Source organism: Sebastes fasciatus, chromosome 21 (assembly GCF_043250625.1).
Source record: "Sebastes fasciatus isolate fSebFas1 chromosome 21, fSebFas1.pri, whole genome shotgun sequence".
In the NCBI taxonomy this organism is placed as follows: Eukaryota; Metazoa; Chordata; class Actinopteri; order Perciformes; family Sebastidae; genus Sebastes; species Sebastes fasciatus.
In genome coordinates this window covers 11,961,871-11,976,512 of record NC_133815.1, presented here as the reverse complement: position 1 = coordinate 11,976,512, position 14,642 = coordinate 11,961,871, and the positions used below count along the sequence as shown (strand labels likewise).

General features: G+C 43.3%; 1 protein-coding gene across 4 annotated transcripts in view; it reads left to right on the top strand.

Moving 5' to 3' along the window:
* The window catches only part of arfgef1 (ADP-ribosylation factor guanine nucleotide-exchange factor 1 (brefeldin A-inhibited)), a 56,714-nt gene extending 42,076 nt beyond the window's left edge, over positions 1–14,638 (top strand). For all 4 annotated transcript variants that reach the window (XM_074622474.1, XM_074622473.1, XM_074622471.1 and 1 more), the window contains 24 exons: positions 941–1,146; positions 1,286–1,370; positions 1,498–1,663; positions 2,064–2,215; positions 2,298–2,426; positions 2,518–2,676; positions 3,669–3,813; positions 3,951–4,041; positions 4,256–4,296; positions 4,438–4,607; positions 5,035–5,186; positions 6,065–6,237; positions 6,393–6,553; positions 7,334–7,464; positions 7,686–7,815; positions 7,922–8,057; positions 8,471–8,609; positions 8,891–8,963; positions 9,274–9,433; positions 9,524–9,663; positions 9,773–9,944; positions 10,101–10,239; positions 12,205–12,322; positions 13,229–14,638. In XM_074622474.1, the coding sequence (XP_074478575.1) occupies positions 941–1,146; positions 1,286–1,370; positions 1,498–1,663; positions 2,064–2,215; positions 2,298–2,426; positions 2,518–2,676; positions 3,669–3,813; positions 3,951–4,041; positions 4,256–4,296; positions 4,438–4,607; positions 5,035–5,186; positions 6,065–6,237; positions 6,393–6,553; positions 7,334–7,464; positions 7,686–7,815; positions 7,922–8,057; positions 8,471–8,609; positions 8,891–8,963; positions 9,274–9,433; positions 9,524–9,663; positions 9,773–9,944; positions 10,101–10,239; positions 12,205–12,322; positions 13,229–13,450 (3,390 nt within the window). In that variant the 3' untranslated portion in view covers positions 13,451–14,638. The remainder of the gene's footprint in view (positions 1–940; positions 1,147–1,285; positions 1,371–1,497; positions 1,664–2,063; positions 2,216–2,297; positions 2,427–2,517; positions 2,677–3,668; positions 3,814–3,950; positions 4,042–4,255; positions 4,297–4,437; positions 4,608–5,034; positions 5,187–6,064; positions 6,238–6,392; positions 6,554–7,333; positions 7,465–7,685; positions 7,816–7,921; positions 8,058–8,470; positions 8,610–8,890; positions 8,964–9,273; positions 9,434–9,523; positions 9,664–9,772; positions 9,945–10,100; positions 10,240–12,204; positions 12,323–13,228) is intronic.
* The last annotated feature ends 4 nt before the right edge of the window (positions 14,639–14,642 follow it).

Sequence of the window (14,642 nt, the reverse complement as noted above, 5' to 3'; positions counted from 1 at the left end):
GATCAAGTATCATAAACATTTGTTTTACCACAGAACTTATTTTCTGTAATCCAAAACCCAGCGGAAAAATTCCATTGGCTTCTTGTCGAGGGAACCAGGGCGATGCTAACTTCCTGGTTGGCCTACAAAAATACGTCATCCCTGCAACACTCTATTCTAGTGAAACATAATTCATATCAACGTCATCTCCAGCCTCTACCTTTGTCTCAGATCTAAGATCTACATTTGTCTGGGACAGGCAAATCGTGGCAAAAGTCTTGCAGTCTGCACTAGCTGATGGACAATAGACAGCTCATTCAACACCAGCACCTCTGTTGGATTTGTTTGTTCTTACAGAAAATAACCACCAGCTGCAACGTAGCAGCTTGGCAAATAAACAAATGCAGCTCAACAAATGCTGCCCTTTCTGCCAGCCAAAGCACACAGAACAAGCCACACAATAATCTAATGGCTGTCCACCGGCAGCGTAACTCCAACGAGGAGCACGCTCGCTTTGATTGGACAGCCTCGAGGGTGTCTGCGCACAGCGGTAATCAGCATTAAAGAGCATTCATAACATCTGGTTACGCACAAGGGCTCTTAGATGCAGTGGCACCACAGCAGAGTGGATAACCATGAACATGTATTTATCTAATCCACACTGACGACTGCTGTTAGAGAAGTGCTTCTTATTAGTGGAACGGCAGACAAATACGCTGCTCTTTTACCGTATTGAAATACATTTTTTTCACCTGCTTTTCCCCTCTTACGACATGAGAGTTGAAGAGCAACTTATTGCAATTCTAGTGAGAGTGTCGAGCTCTCAGTCGGTTCATACCAAATTGAACACATGGGGTGTAACAATACAGTACAGCCTTTCTGGTTCTTTTGGAAGGATTATCTGTATGTTACATTGCAGTATGTTAAAAATAAGCCTGACATCTACGTTTTGCTCTCCTAGACTCAAGTGGGAGAATTCCTCGGGGATAATGACCGCTTCAATAAAGAGGTGATGTACGCCTACGTGGATCAAATGGACTTCCAGGGCAAAGACTTTGTTTCTGCACTAAGGACGTTCCTGGAGGGCTTTCGGCTCCCCGGAGAAGCCCAGAAGATTGACCGGCTCATGGAGAAATTTGCAGCGAGATATCTTGAATGCAATCAGGGGTGAGTTTACATCTCTTGGCTGGAAAATCCTCGCTGTGGAAAATAGCCGAATTTGATTCAACGTGACCCACATACAAGATGCTGCTATTAATATGCGTTGTGTCTATTCCCTGCCCTCCTCTTCCCTTCAATTTTCCAGGCAAACCCTCTTTGCCAGCGCTGACACCGCATACGTCCTGGCCTACTCGATCATTATGTTGACAACAGACCTTCACAGTCCACAGGTAAGCGCTCCACCTCAGTGAGGCGGCAGCCCCTCTGGGGATGACAGCAGTCATTCCCTCAGATATCAGCGCAACATAAATCACCAGCAGCTTTTTTGACCCGTATTCTGGTTGTCGTCTGCAAAAGGTGAAGAATAAAATGACGAAAGAGCAATACATCAAGATGAACCGCGGCATCAACGACAGCAAAGACCTGCCTGAGGAATACCTCTCGGCCATCTACGACGAGATTGCGGGGAAAAAGATTGCCATGAAGGAGACGAAAGAGCTCACCATGAAATCCAACAAGCAGAGTGAGTCTCGCTGCTATGGGGGTGTCTCAAAGATGTAATAAACTCTCCAGTTATTATCCAGAGCCGTTTACCTGATGTCTTTGTTGCTGTGATCCTTTTGAATGAGACACAAGGAGCAAAGAAATTGCAAAAACCCATTCAATGGAAGGGTTATAAGCAATGCTGGAACTCTTTCTGAAGCATAATGAAAATATACAATAGTTCATCGACTTAAAATGATAGCAAATAGGCATGAAGAGACCTATTGTCGCTTTTTGTTTCAGTAGTTGAGCCTCCTTTTGACACTTTGCAGAGCTTGTAAGATGAAAAGCTGCGGTGTTTTCCTTGCTGAGTTGGTTTGGTTGCTGTACAAAGCTCTTTGTGTGTGTGTGACTGTGTGTATGTGTGTGTTCTCGCTCAGGTGTGGCCAGCGAGAAGCAGAGGCGTCTGCTGTACAACGTGGAGATGGAGCAGATGGCCAAGACGGCCAAAGCTCTGATGGAGGCCGTCAGCCACGTCCAGGCTCCCTTCACCAGCGCCACACATCTGGAGCACGTCAGGCCCATGTTCAAGGTAGCACACACACACACACACACATATATATAACACAGTTTCACACACAAATTGTACACCTCATCCTTGTGTCGTCCCTCAGCTGGCGTGGACTCCCTTCCTGGCAGCGTTCAGCGTGGGTCTCCAGGACTGCGATGACACCGAGGTGGCCTCGCTGTGTCTGGAGGGCATCCGCTGTGCCATCAGGATAGCATGCATCTTCTGCATACAGGTACCACAGTCTTAACTGGATTAATTAGCGTCTGACTGTTTACTTTTTACCTTGCAGTATTTTGACACACCGCCTTGTCTTTTTACCTCAGTTGGAGAGAGATGCGTATGTGCAGGCCCTGGCGAGGTTCACCCTGCTGACCGCCAGCTCTGGCATCTCAGAAATGAAGCAGAAGAACATTGACACCATCAAGACCCTCATCACTGTGGCCCACACGGACGGCAACTACCTGGGCAACTCCTGGCACGAGGTTCGCCGTTCTCATCTCACTTTCACTTGTTTTATTTCCTCATCTCACCTTATCTGTTTTCCCTCATATCTTCCTCTCCTGATTCAAGCAATGAGCCACAATAGGCCTCAATTCCCAATGGGATGTGGATGTTTTTATTTTAGAGCAGCTTTGAGTCGTTGCTATGCACAACATGAAACAGACTAACGCAGCCTCTTGGGGTGGGTTATTACTTCAAAAAGATGTTTAAACATTGGATTAAAAACTAAATAAAATAAGAATCTTAGTAAATACAGTTTATTCTATTTAACATGTGTTGCTCTCCAAACAAGCAGTACATGTTTTAAAGGTCCCATAATATGCTAATTTTCAGGTTCATACTTGTATTTTGTGTTTCTACTAGAACATGTTTACATGCTGTAATGTTAAAAAAAAACTTTATCTTCCTCATACTGTCTGTCTGAATATGCTTGTATTTACCCTCCGACTGAAACGCTCCATTTTAGCTCATTTCGACAGAATTGCAATGGATTTGTGTTGCTATGCAACAGCTTGGGTCCATGTCTACTTCCTGTCAGCTGATGTCATTCACATACATTACAACCAGAAATAAACTTATACACATTTAGATTTTTTACATTTAAAACTATATATATTGTTTATTTGTGACATCACAAAGTTACAGAAATCCTTACAGCTTGTTTCGTAGGCAGAGTCTCTGAATACGGACTGTGTGTATTCCTACATGGGTTGAGCGTTTCGATACTTTCACAGTAATTAGATAGCACTTAAACCTGATATATAATAAAAAAAGACATGAAAAATCTCACTTTTTACAATATGGGATCTTTAATTTAAACTGTAGCTTTATAAAATAGATGCCGACCCAACAAAAAACTACATCCCCTAGCCCCCTCTTCTTCCATTCTGTCTCAGTTTTCCCTGTGTCCATTTCTGTTACTTTCTGAATGTGTTTTTTTCTCCAAGTAAACCCCTGTCTCGTCTCTCCTCAGATCATGAAGTGCATCAGTCAGCTGGAGCTGGCTCAGCTGATCGGTACCGGAGTGAAGGCGCGCTACATCTCAGGGACGGTACGGAGCAAAGAAGGCTTCATTACGAGTACGAGGGAGCAGCACAACGACGAGTACCTGGGTCTAGGTCAGCACCAACTCATAAATACATATTGTTACGCAAATCCATCGTCACAGCCTGGAGCTGTTTGTCTTGACAGTAAAACAAGCTCATAAATGATATTTGTTTTTAGATTTTTGAATCCTCTGTGCTTTGCTCTGTAGTTGGAGGGACGGTGGACCGTAAGCAGATCGCCAGCATTCAGGAGTCCATCGGAGAGACCAGCTCTCAGAGTGTGGTGGTGGCTGTGGACAGGTACTGTAGTCAGCCTCAACTGAAAAACAATCAGGAAAACTGTATTTATTCACATAATTCACTGATTAAAAACACATTAAACGGTAGTTAAACTGGTTATACAGTAAGTGTAGGCAGTATGTTTTGAGCAAACATCCCCCTATGTTTTTGGCAGAAATGCAAATCTTTCCATGCAATGTCGCTTTTAAATACTTCTTGTGTTTTTCTGTTTTAGGATATTCACCGGCTCTACCAGACTGGATGGTAACGCAATAGGTGAGTCTAGCTTCATACTGTTATTCTTATTGCTCCAAGGACAGGTACATTTTAGCTATTTTTGATTGCCGTGCGTCACTTTGCTGCACAAAGCACCCTTTCTCTTCTCATTGACAACGTCTTCCATCTATTCGTCTTTAGTTGATTTCGTGCGCTGGCTGTGTGCTGTGTCCATGGATGAGCTGGCCTCGCCCACACACCCACGTATGTTCAGCCTGCAAAAGATAGTCGAGATCTCCTACTACAACATGGGCCGCATCCGGCTGCAGTGGTCCAGGATCTGGGAGGTTATCGGAGACCACTTCAACAAGGTGGGTGAGGATCGGCTACTCCAGGGAAGGAAGTCGTGAAAGAGAAGACACGGATACAGTATAGTTCTGTTGTATGGAAATAAAACAAAAAATAGTGTCATTTGATAATCTTCAAAATCACAAGGATAAACTTCCTCTGTTGGGAAGTGAGCTGCAAAGGACTTTCTCTCCCACCTTCTGTTTAACAGAAAGCTGATTTCTGTCGCTGATAAACACAAAGTGTTGCCAGAAAAGCTTTCTGGTAGTTTGTTATTCAAGGACACGTCTCTCATTGAGTGGCTGCAAACTGTTTGTAAAATCAAATCATCAAAATAGTCATTTATCATCTTGGGAAGTGGATTTTAAGATCTTTTTTTTTTTTGTTTCTTCTGCCACATGCTTGTTATTCAGTTGCAAGTCTTAATAATATGTTTTTATCTCCGTGCAGGTTGGCTGTAACTCCAATGAAGACGTGGCCATTTTCGCGGTGGACTCTCTCAGGCAGCTGTCCATGAAGTTTTTGGAGAAGGGGGAGCTGGCCAACTTCAGATTCCAGAAAGACTTCTTGAGGCCTTTTGAGCACATCATGAAAAAGAACAGGTAAAGTTTGTTGCTCCATCCATGTAAATCTGTAGCGCCCGGGTGATGCAAACACAAGGCCAGCACCGTGGCTTTGAGTAGTTACTATTTCTGGGCTGTTTCTCACATGGCTGCAGACTCGCACTCCCCCTCCACAACCTCTGTAGCAGCTCTCTGCCTCGTCTGTTATTCATTCTCTTTCTTCTCTCTGTCCTTCTTATAGCAGTGAGTAAGCGTACTGTTCGCTCGGAGAGAAAGCAGCGAGCGAATGACCCATTTCAGTCTGTTTGCATTACCCTTTCAGTGAATTCATGTAAAAACCTTCCTCAAGTCTTGAATGGATTTTTTGAACAGCTATCAGTTATAAATTAGTTTGATTTTGCCATCGTAATTGTCTGCGTGCGACACATCAAAAGGGCAAGCTGTTTTACTGCATCACTCTTTTCATTCATGTGAAAGAGGAGTAGCGGTGTAAGTATAAATCCACCCACAGATTGAACAGGCTGAGAGCTTCAGCAGAGAGGAGATGGCGGGCAGCCATGTAAACCCTGCAGCGTAGTGTGTCCATTAGACGCACTCACGCTGCCCTCCTCTGTGTTGGGGTGTGTGTGTGTGCGGAGGCAGAGCTCGTCTCTCATTCATAACTACTGAGCCATTAGGAATGCTCTTCACTATGGCAACAGTTGCTGTCGTGCTAAGACTAGCCAGTGCTGGATTAATGGTGCTGCCTCAAAAATGGGAAATCAAGAGCTTTTAAAGATAATTGGCATCAATGAAGAGATGAATTTCCTTCTTTTTATTTGATTGACTCTTATGCTTCCTACTTTCTTATCTAACTCTTTTCCTCTTTTATTATCCTTCTTCCAATCAACTCTTCTTACCCACTATTTCCCGTCCAGGTCTCCCACCATCAGAGACATGGTGGTGCGCTGTATAGCCCAGATGGTGAACTCCCAGGCGGCGAACATCCGCTCAGGCTGGAAGAACATCTTCTCCGTCTTCCACCTGGCTGCGTCTGACCAGGACGAGAGCATCGTAGAGCTGGCCTTCCAGACCACCGGCCATATCGTCAGTAAGTCAAGCAGCACACACGCTGTATCAGTGATGTATCTAAGAAAGATGTAATAACTTCAGCGACAACCTTGCTAACTTATTTTGTTAACCGCCATGGTCATCAACTCTCTTTCCCCTTCATCTATCTTTATCTCCCTCTATCCGTCTCCCCAGCGAATGTATTTGAAAAGCACTTTGCGGCCACCATCGACTCCTTCCAGGACGCCGTTAAGTGTCTGTCCGAGTTCGCCTGTAATGCCTCCTTCCCAGACACCAGCATGGAAGCCATCCGCCTCATCCGACACTGCGCCAAATACGTCTCAGAGAGGCCACAGGTCAATGTCAGGCCTTGCATTATACTGAACAGTTCATTCCTTACTGTAAATGAGAGAATAATGGCAGACACTGTAGCTTTAAAGAGGACCTATTATGCTTATTTTCAGGTGCCAAACTAACCGCTAGGCAGATATTATGCAAATATGTTACTTAGTGACATCACCACGTTACAGGAGAAAAGGCGGGACTTCAAGCAAGGTGTTTAAGGCAGTTCAGGAGCGGTGTTTCTGTGGGGGAGAGTAGCTCCGTTTGACGTGGACTCTGGGCTTTGTAACTTTACAGAACTTTTACTTTACTTACTTTACTTTACATTACTTTCACATACACAAAAAACTATATAACACTCTAAAGGAAAGGGAAAAAGCACAAAAGCATAATAGGTCCTCTTTAATTAAATATAATGCATCTGAGCAACACATTCAGAATATTAGATATATAAATGTACCTCTTACTAAGAACTATCTAAAGATTGACAGAATATATAGATGTATAAATGTTCAGTAGGAATTAAAGTGCACGTGTACAGTAGTATCATCCAGTGTGTATCAAAATGTGCCTTTTGCAAATGTTTACTGGTACAGCTTTCGCATAATGCCATCATAATTTCCTCGCCCTTGACGTTACAAAGAGGGAGTATGTGTGCATCAGGAAAGCATGAAAGAGAGTGATAGTGCAGATCAGGGGCACGTACAGTATGTATAGAAATGTGTATTTGTTCAGGAGGGTTAATTCTCTCCCCGAGGCAGAAATGGTGACCACGGCTCGTATTTCTCTGGCAGGCGTTCAAAGACTACACCAGTGATGACATGAATGTAGCGCCTGAGGACCGCGTGTGGGTGCGGGGGTGGTTTCCCATCCTCTTCGAGCTCTCCTGCATCATCAACAGGTGTAAGCTGGATGTCAGGACCAGGTAGGCGAGAGGGGGTCCAGATGGTGGGCGTCATTAAAGGCATAAAACTGTATATATGAACAGCTTTAGATTTCAAGCGAGTGTAAAGTGCTGCCAGTGTTTGCACGTCAAAGCTGGCTCGATAAAAAAAGACTTTAATGCATGTCGTAAAAAAAAAGAAAAAAGCAAATGTCAGCTGTAGCATCAAAGAAAGGACAAATGTGTGTGTGTGTATTTCCCAGGGGGCTGACAGTGATGTTTGAAGTGATGAAGACCTACGGGCACACCTTTGAGAAACACTGGTGGCAAGACCTGTTCAGAATTGTCTTCAGGATCTTTGACAACATGAAGCTGCCTGAGCAACAGACCGAGGTACGCGACGAGTCTTTCATCATCCAACAGCTGTTTCAAATGTCTGCAGTATTGGGTCGTCGCTTTTGTTCTCATGTTGACGAAGGAAATTGTGTTGCGCCCTCAGAAAGCAGAGTGGATGACCACCACCTGCAACCACGCACTTTATGCCATCTCTGACGTCTTCACCCAATACTTTGAGTCCCTCAACGACGTCCTGCTGGACGACATCCTGGCTCAGCTCTACTGGTGTGTGCAGCAAGGTGAGCACTCAGCAAACCCCTTTCTGTTTCCTGACATTATTTATCTTTACACAAGTAAAGAGAAGAGTGTGTGCAGCGTTGAGGTCAAGATTGTCCTCTTGTCTTCAAGCAGCAACAGGTCAAAAATAATGAGAGGCATTAGGACACTTAGTGGGCTTGGCTGCAGTGACAGAACTGGGCTTTTATGTGCTGCATCAATACTTGTCCACTACTTTATAAAAAGATGAAGGTGAAGCAAATAGTCAATAAACGTGTTTAGTATTTTTGGGTTGTTTATTGGAATATAGATGAAAAGGCAGAAATCTCTGTAGTCTTTCTTACCTTTTTTCCACTCTGTCTTTTTTAATTTACCCTTCCCTCGTCTTTCCCTCCACTCGGCCCAACCCCTCCTCCTCCTCCTCTTGTGTCTGTAGATAATGAGCAGCTCGCCCGTTCAGGCACCAACTGTCTAGAGAATGTGGTCATCCTGAATGGAGAGAAATTCTCCCTGGAGACCTGGGACAAGACGTGCAACTGCATGCTGGATATCTTCAAGACCACCATCCCACACTCGTAAGCTGCTGCACTGAATATAAAATAACAAAGCATCTCTTCGAAAAGTCAGAAAACAAGCCACGCTTTAACATTTAAACCTGCAGTCTTAAATTTAGCTGTGATTCTATTTATAAACGGGGACATTTGTTGCTAAATGGAAATACAAACCAACGAGATGTAAGACTTTAACCAAATTAAGACTTTGTTTAGCTTGATGGATTTTCTAGCCTGGAAGTTGTTAGTTGTTTGTCATTCTGTCCAACAACGAATGTGATTTAGTGGGTAAACTGGGTTTTCAGGCTGTTAACATGGAGACCAGCAGGAGCAGAGGGAGAACACTTGACAACACCGGGCCAGTCAGACAAACAGCTGGTAAGGAAATACAGTATTCTTCTGTTTTGCACGTGAATGAATCGCTCTGTGTTCATATTTTTCTTTGACATATTTGTTCAAGTTTATTTCCACATCTTTTGCATATATTTTTGAGAATCTTACTGCTAGGAAACAAAGCATTTGCCTTGCTTCTTTCACGCAGTTTTCATTTCTTATACATAATTTGTTTGTATAATTTCAAGTACTGTATATAAGGGGGTGTCGCGATATACCGGTATTGACGATAACCATGATATTTAAACATGAAACATTGATGTCATGTTACTAACTCTGCCCACTTTGCTCTCAGGACTCCGTTTCCCAGAAGTCAGTTGACATTCAGACCCGCTCTGACGACCAGCATTCCATCAGCAGTGCCGATAGGGTTGCCATGGAGAGCCGTCGGCAGAGTCAGTACAGCTCAGCCTCGGGCATGTGTGAGGACGGCTCCAGGAGCAGGACCCCAATAAGTAAGCCTGTCGCTTCCCTCAAAGACCGACTGCTGGTGTTTTTTTATCAGAGTGTGTGTTCTGATAGAAGTCTCCCTCTATGTTCCACAGAGGTCCAGGAGCAGCGCTTATTCACGGCTCTGCTGATAAAGTGTGTCGTGCAGCTGGAGCTGATCCAGACTATCGATAACATTGTGTTCTTCCCTGCCACCAGTAAGAAGGAAGACGCTGAGAACTTTGCTGCTGCTCAGGTACAAACGCTCATATTTCTCTGAGATAGTAACTCATCAGCGGTTCCATATTTCTGCGCAATGTGATTAAAGAAAATAATAATCTGTCATGTGGGGGTTTTTTTTGAAGCGGGATGCCTCGTATACAGTGGACGTCCCGGTGGAGATCCAGGACCACGGCATGTATCGCTACCTGACCTCGGAACAGCTCTTCAAGATGCTGGACTGCCTGCTGGAGTCGCACGGCTTCGCCAAGGCGTTCAACTCCAACAACGAGCAGAGGACTTTACTGTGGAAAGCAGGTAGGGGCAAGAAATCCCTGTCTGCATCTAGACTGTGATTAGCGCTTTACCTCAGGCTGTGTTGCTGGAGATAATAATAATAATAATAATGATTATAGAACATTTTAAAATGGCTGTGACTGTAACTGTGTTCATCCGTACGTGTGTGTGTTGAAGGTTTCAAAGGAAAGTCGAAGCCCAACCTGTTGAAGCAGGAGACCAGCAGCCTGGCGTGCGGCCTGCGCATCCTGTTTCGTATGTACACAGACGAGAGCCGCCAGGACGACTGGGAGGAGGTCCAGAGACGACTGCTCAAGTAAGGAACAAACATGTGACGTATTCATTGACCACTGCATCGCCACTGCAACTGCTGATCCATCAGCGGATCTGAGATTTACCCCTACTCGGCTACCTCCATTGATATTTAACATGATTTCTAAGTAGACGCAACACACTTCTCATATTGTTCTGACACTCATCATCATCATCGACTACCACATTAGCAGGCGTAGCAGCAGCATAGACTGTTATTTAAATTAATTAATAATAGTTTTTAATTAGTCTTTAATTAATAGTTAATTAAAGACTGTTAAACTACTAATCTTGTAATGCTTTCTGTTGTTCTGCTGCTTGTTTTCATCCCACTAATGATGCTGTCTGCACAAAGTACACTACTCCTGCCGAATATATGTTATAAGGAACAGCTGGAACAATACATTTCTGTCTACATATGCCCGAGAACGTGCTCTCAATTTGACATAAATTCAGAAACTAATTGGAGGTTTTGTTGTTGGTAGTTTGCAATGGAGCAGGACATCTTTCTGCAAAAACTCTGCTCCAATAAACTGCTTTAGTTATTCAGTTAGGTGTGTGCATTACATAGATGGATATGGGGATTTTTGGTGTTATGTTTATGATTTCAAAAGCTCAATCTGAGAATAAAAGAATGACTTCAATAATATTGAAAGGGGCAGTTTGTAGATATTGAAAACGCTCCTTTTTACCATCACTCCTGCAGAATCAATTGGCACCATTTCAGGGATGTTGTTGCCAATACATCTGTGAAATATTAATATCGACTGAGTCATCGGTTCGCTCCGCCCCTGGTCTGTGTTTGAGCATATGCATACTGTGTGTTCTCTGAGCTGAGGAGTATTTCATCGGTCAAAGCCTAATACGTCTCCGACACATTCGCCATCACTAGCTCCAATGTGGGAATAAAGAAATCACACTTCTCCGGGCGCAGACGTCAATACCCTCCTCAGAGGAAGGAGAAATCAAAAGACTCTGACCCTGAGAGGAGGGGAGGGTGTTTTGATGTCACTATCTACAGTCAGTTACTCGTGGCAAAGGCACAGCGTGTGCACAGCTCGGCAGTTCTCTGTAACGGATGCTGTATAGATCCAAGGGAATCGGCACACTCACTGATGTTTCATTGTTCAGTCAGCACTGCTGTCATCGCTGCATCTTTATTCAGCGTCTCGCAAAACAGCCGTCACCCCCCCCTTTTCTCTCCCAGCCTCGCCCTCGAATTGATGGTGATATCAAGATAAAGCAGAATCATCGCCTGTCTCTCCTACTTGCATTCATTATTAGAGAGACGATGATAAAGAGTGGAGGAGGAGGAGGAGGAGGAGGAAGGATGGATGGTGCCTGCGTGTGCGAGTGGCTCAGAAATCCTAATTCATGGAGACACTGTTATGTGTCATCGTGCCTGTATTTTATGTTCCTTCACACACCTCATCCTGTCATCCAGAAGCAACACAGACGCACATTTATTCTTAAATTACACACACACACACACACACACAGATCTTTGTTTACCACACACATGCAGGTTTGATTACTGCAGGGTGCAAAGCAGATTTAGGAGGCGATTAAGTTACAGACATTGAAGTGCAAGAGAGCTGTGAGTGTGAGGGAGGGAGGGTGAAGGGATAACAGATGCCAGTGATGTCAGAAGAGGACCGCAGGGTTTTAAGGAGAAAGGTCAGAGGTCGCGTCACTTTCCCTCAAGCTTAAACTGTGAAGAAAAGTGTTTAATTGTTTTCAGAATCGCCTCAGTCAGTTGTTTTAATTAGCAGTTACCGAGCGAAAACAATCTCCATCATCCCGACTATTTTTTTCACGTGATAAGCAAGGCAGTAAAACAGATGCCTTCTTGCTATAATACATTACAGAACAACACAGCTCTGAGTCATTTCTCTTTCATAATATCCAGTATTTTTTTCTGTTTAATGCTGTCCTATAATGTCTGAAATGTTTCTGTCTTTGTCTGTAGTGTGTGCAGTGAGGCCGTAGCCTACTTCTTGGCTCTGAACTCAGAGAGCCACAGAGAGGCCTGGACCAACCTGCTGCTGCTCTTCCTCACTAAGGTGCTAAAGATCAGTGACGAAAGGGTAAGCAGCCGAAACGCTTGATGACGCCTTTCCTGACACATACAAGATCATTTACAATTAGGTCTGATATCCAAAAATAACAGATGGGGGCAGTTATTTCCTCCATCTTAACAGGAGTGTATTATCACACTTAATACACACGTAAAATAGAAGGTATGTTCAAATTGTCATTTTTCTAAAGCTTGTTGCGTTTGCAACTTGTTTACAGTTAAATATGCCTTGTGCACTGATTTAAATTTGTGATTTAACTGTTAACCAGGACTATGTTTGTGCTGTTATACTATTTTAACAGACACCTGGGGCCAGTTGCATAAAAATAGACCTAGTCTTTGTCTCAAATATAACTTAAAGTTAAACTTGCTGTAGACACTTAAATGTACCTGTGTCATAAAGCTTCCCTATGAGTGACTAATGTGGATAAACAGTTGAAATGGTGAGCTAGAAGTAATGTCTAAACAGGTGAAATAGTTAGCTAACATTTATGTTTAAAGTTTATGCAACTGGCCCCTGACAACCAATCAGAAAAAAAGCTAATTTGTGTCCATAGTATAATATAGTTTAACAATGAATTGGGAATCTGTATGCCAATCACATTAAGGGTATAGATGGAGCTGAGTGCAGCAGAGCAAGAGCAAAACTGAATGCATTGCAAAATGTCACATTGGAACAATTTCAATATTTAGATTTAGATGAATAAATCTGATCTACTACAAAAATATAGAAGTGCAGTACCACCCTTTAGCACAACATTGAATACTCTATATAGAGAATTCTGCTGTTTGTCACCTACAGCCATTTCGTACCAAATAACCAGCATATAGATATGATTTAAGTGCTTAACAGTGTTCCTTTACTCTGTGCAGTACCAAGACATGGGTGTCACTCTCTTTCTGTCTCATCCCACAGTTCAAGGCGCATGCATCCAGATACTACCCTCTGCTGTGTGAGATCATGCAGTTCGACCTGATCCCGGAGCTACGGGCTGTTCTAAGAAAGTTTTACCTGCGCATCGGTCTCGTGTTTCATATCGCGCAGCAGCCTGAGCCCGAACCAGAACCTCAGCCGGCACACGTTGAGCAGGAGGCGGGCACAGAGTTGGTGGAGGAGACCGCGGAGGAGGCCCAGTGATGCTGGACAGCAGTCAGCCTGGAACACAGAGCTCTACTGGGGCAACCCGCCTCAGGTCTGTGCGACTACGTTTCGCTGTGGCTCTGTGTCACCTCAGGGCCCTCCACGTGGTTTACGCCTGACTCAAACAGCTGATTACCAATCGGCTATCTGCTACCACCCACCCGCACCCTTAACCCTGTCACCACACACACACAGACACGCCTATAACACACAAACAGCCCCAACAGAGTACTTGATATTACGGTGAAAACAGTGATGTCTTGTACAAGGTGTAGCGATGCCTCCACTGGATCAAACTACTGATTAACAACTGACAGTTATCCATATCTCTGATCTGCTCAGAAGGAATATATTTCAAACAATGTGTGCTTCTTACTGTATATTTAAAAAGTAAAGAATGAATGGGTTCAACAACATGCAAAAAGACATATTTAGTAACTATGATGTGGCATTTGTCACACATTGATAATAATGATCTTTCTGTCTGCACCGCAGATGGCTAACATTAGTATTGGTAGCCTCTTGGATGAAACTAGTTGTACAGATCTGCCGCTATGTAATATAATCTTATAACACTAGATTTCATTTATTTTTCTTTATTTTTTTTTTCCTCCTCTGGATTTGCTGCACTTGATCTCTTTTTTGAATGCACTGGAGATTTTACTTTTGTGATAATTTATTTGACTGTACCATCTCCTGCAGATTGTCCTATACAGTACAATTTGTAACTGAACATGGCTGCGGAAAGTGAAGGGTTAAATTATTCCATTTTATATGTTCTTAGGTTTTTATCGGAGATAGATGATAACTGGGCTTCTGAAACTGGAAGATAAGAGAGCAACCTGATGCTAGCTGCTTTTTGAGTCACTAGTTTGTTTTCACGTTTGAGTTTAGTTTTCACTCTTTGTGTACAAAATCAAAAGTTAATAATATATTTAATGTTTCTTTCTTTGGTTTGGGGGAACGGTATATGTATAGAGAAAAATGACAAATGTTAGCTGTGCTTTAAGTATGAATGGGATGCATTCCTGCTCATGGATGTAGAAAACAAAATGTATATGATACAGCAATGTAAAGTTTTCTATGTTGCAAAAAAGATTATGTACAACTTTCTGTACGATACATCATCCGGCATTCTAATCAGGTTCTAGGTCAATAAAGTTTTTGAACTTGGTTGATTTGAAATGCT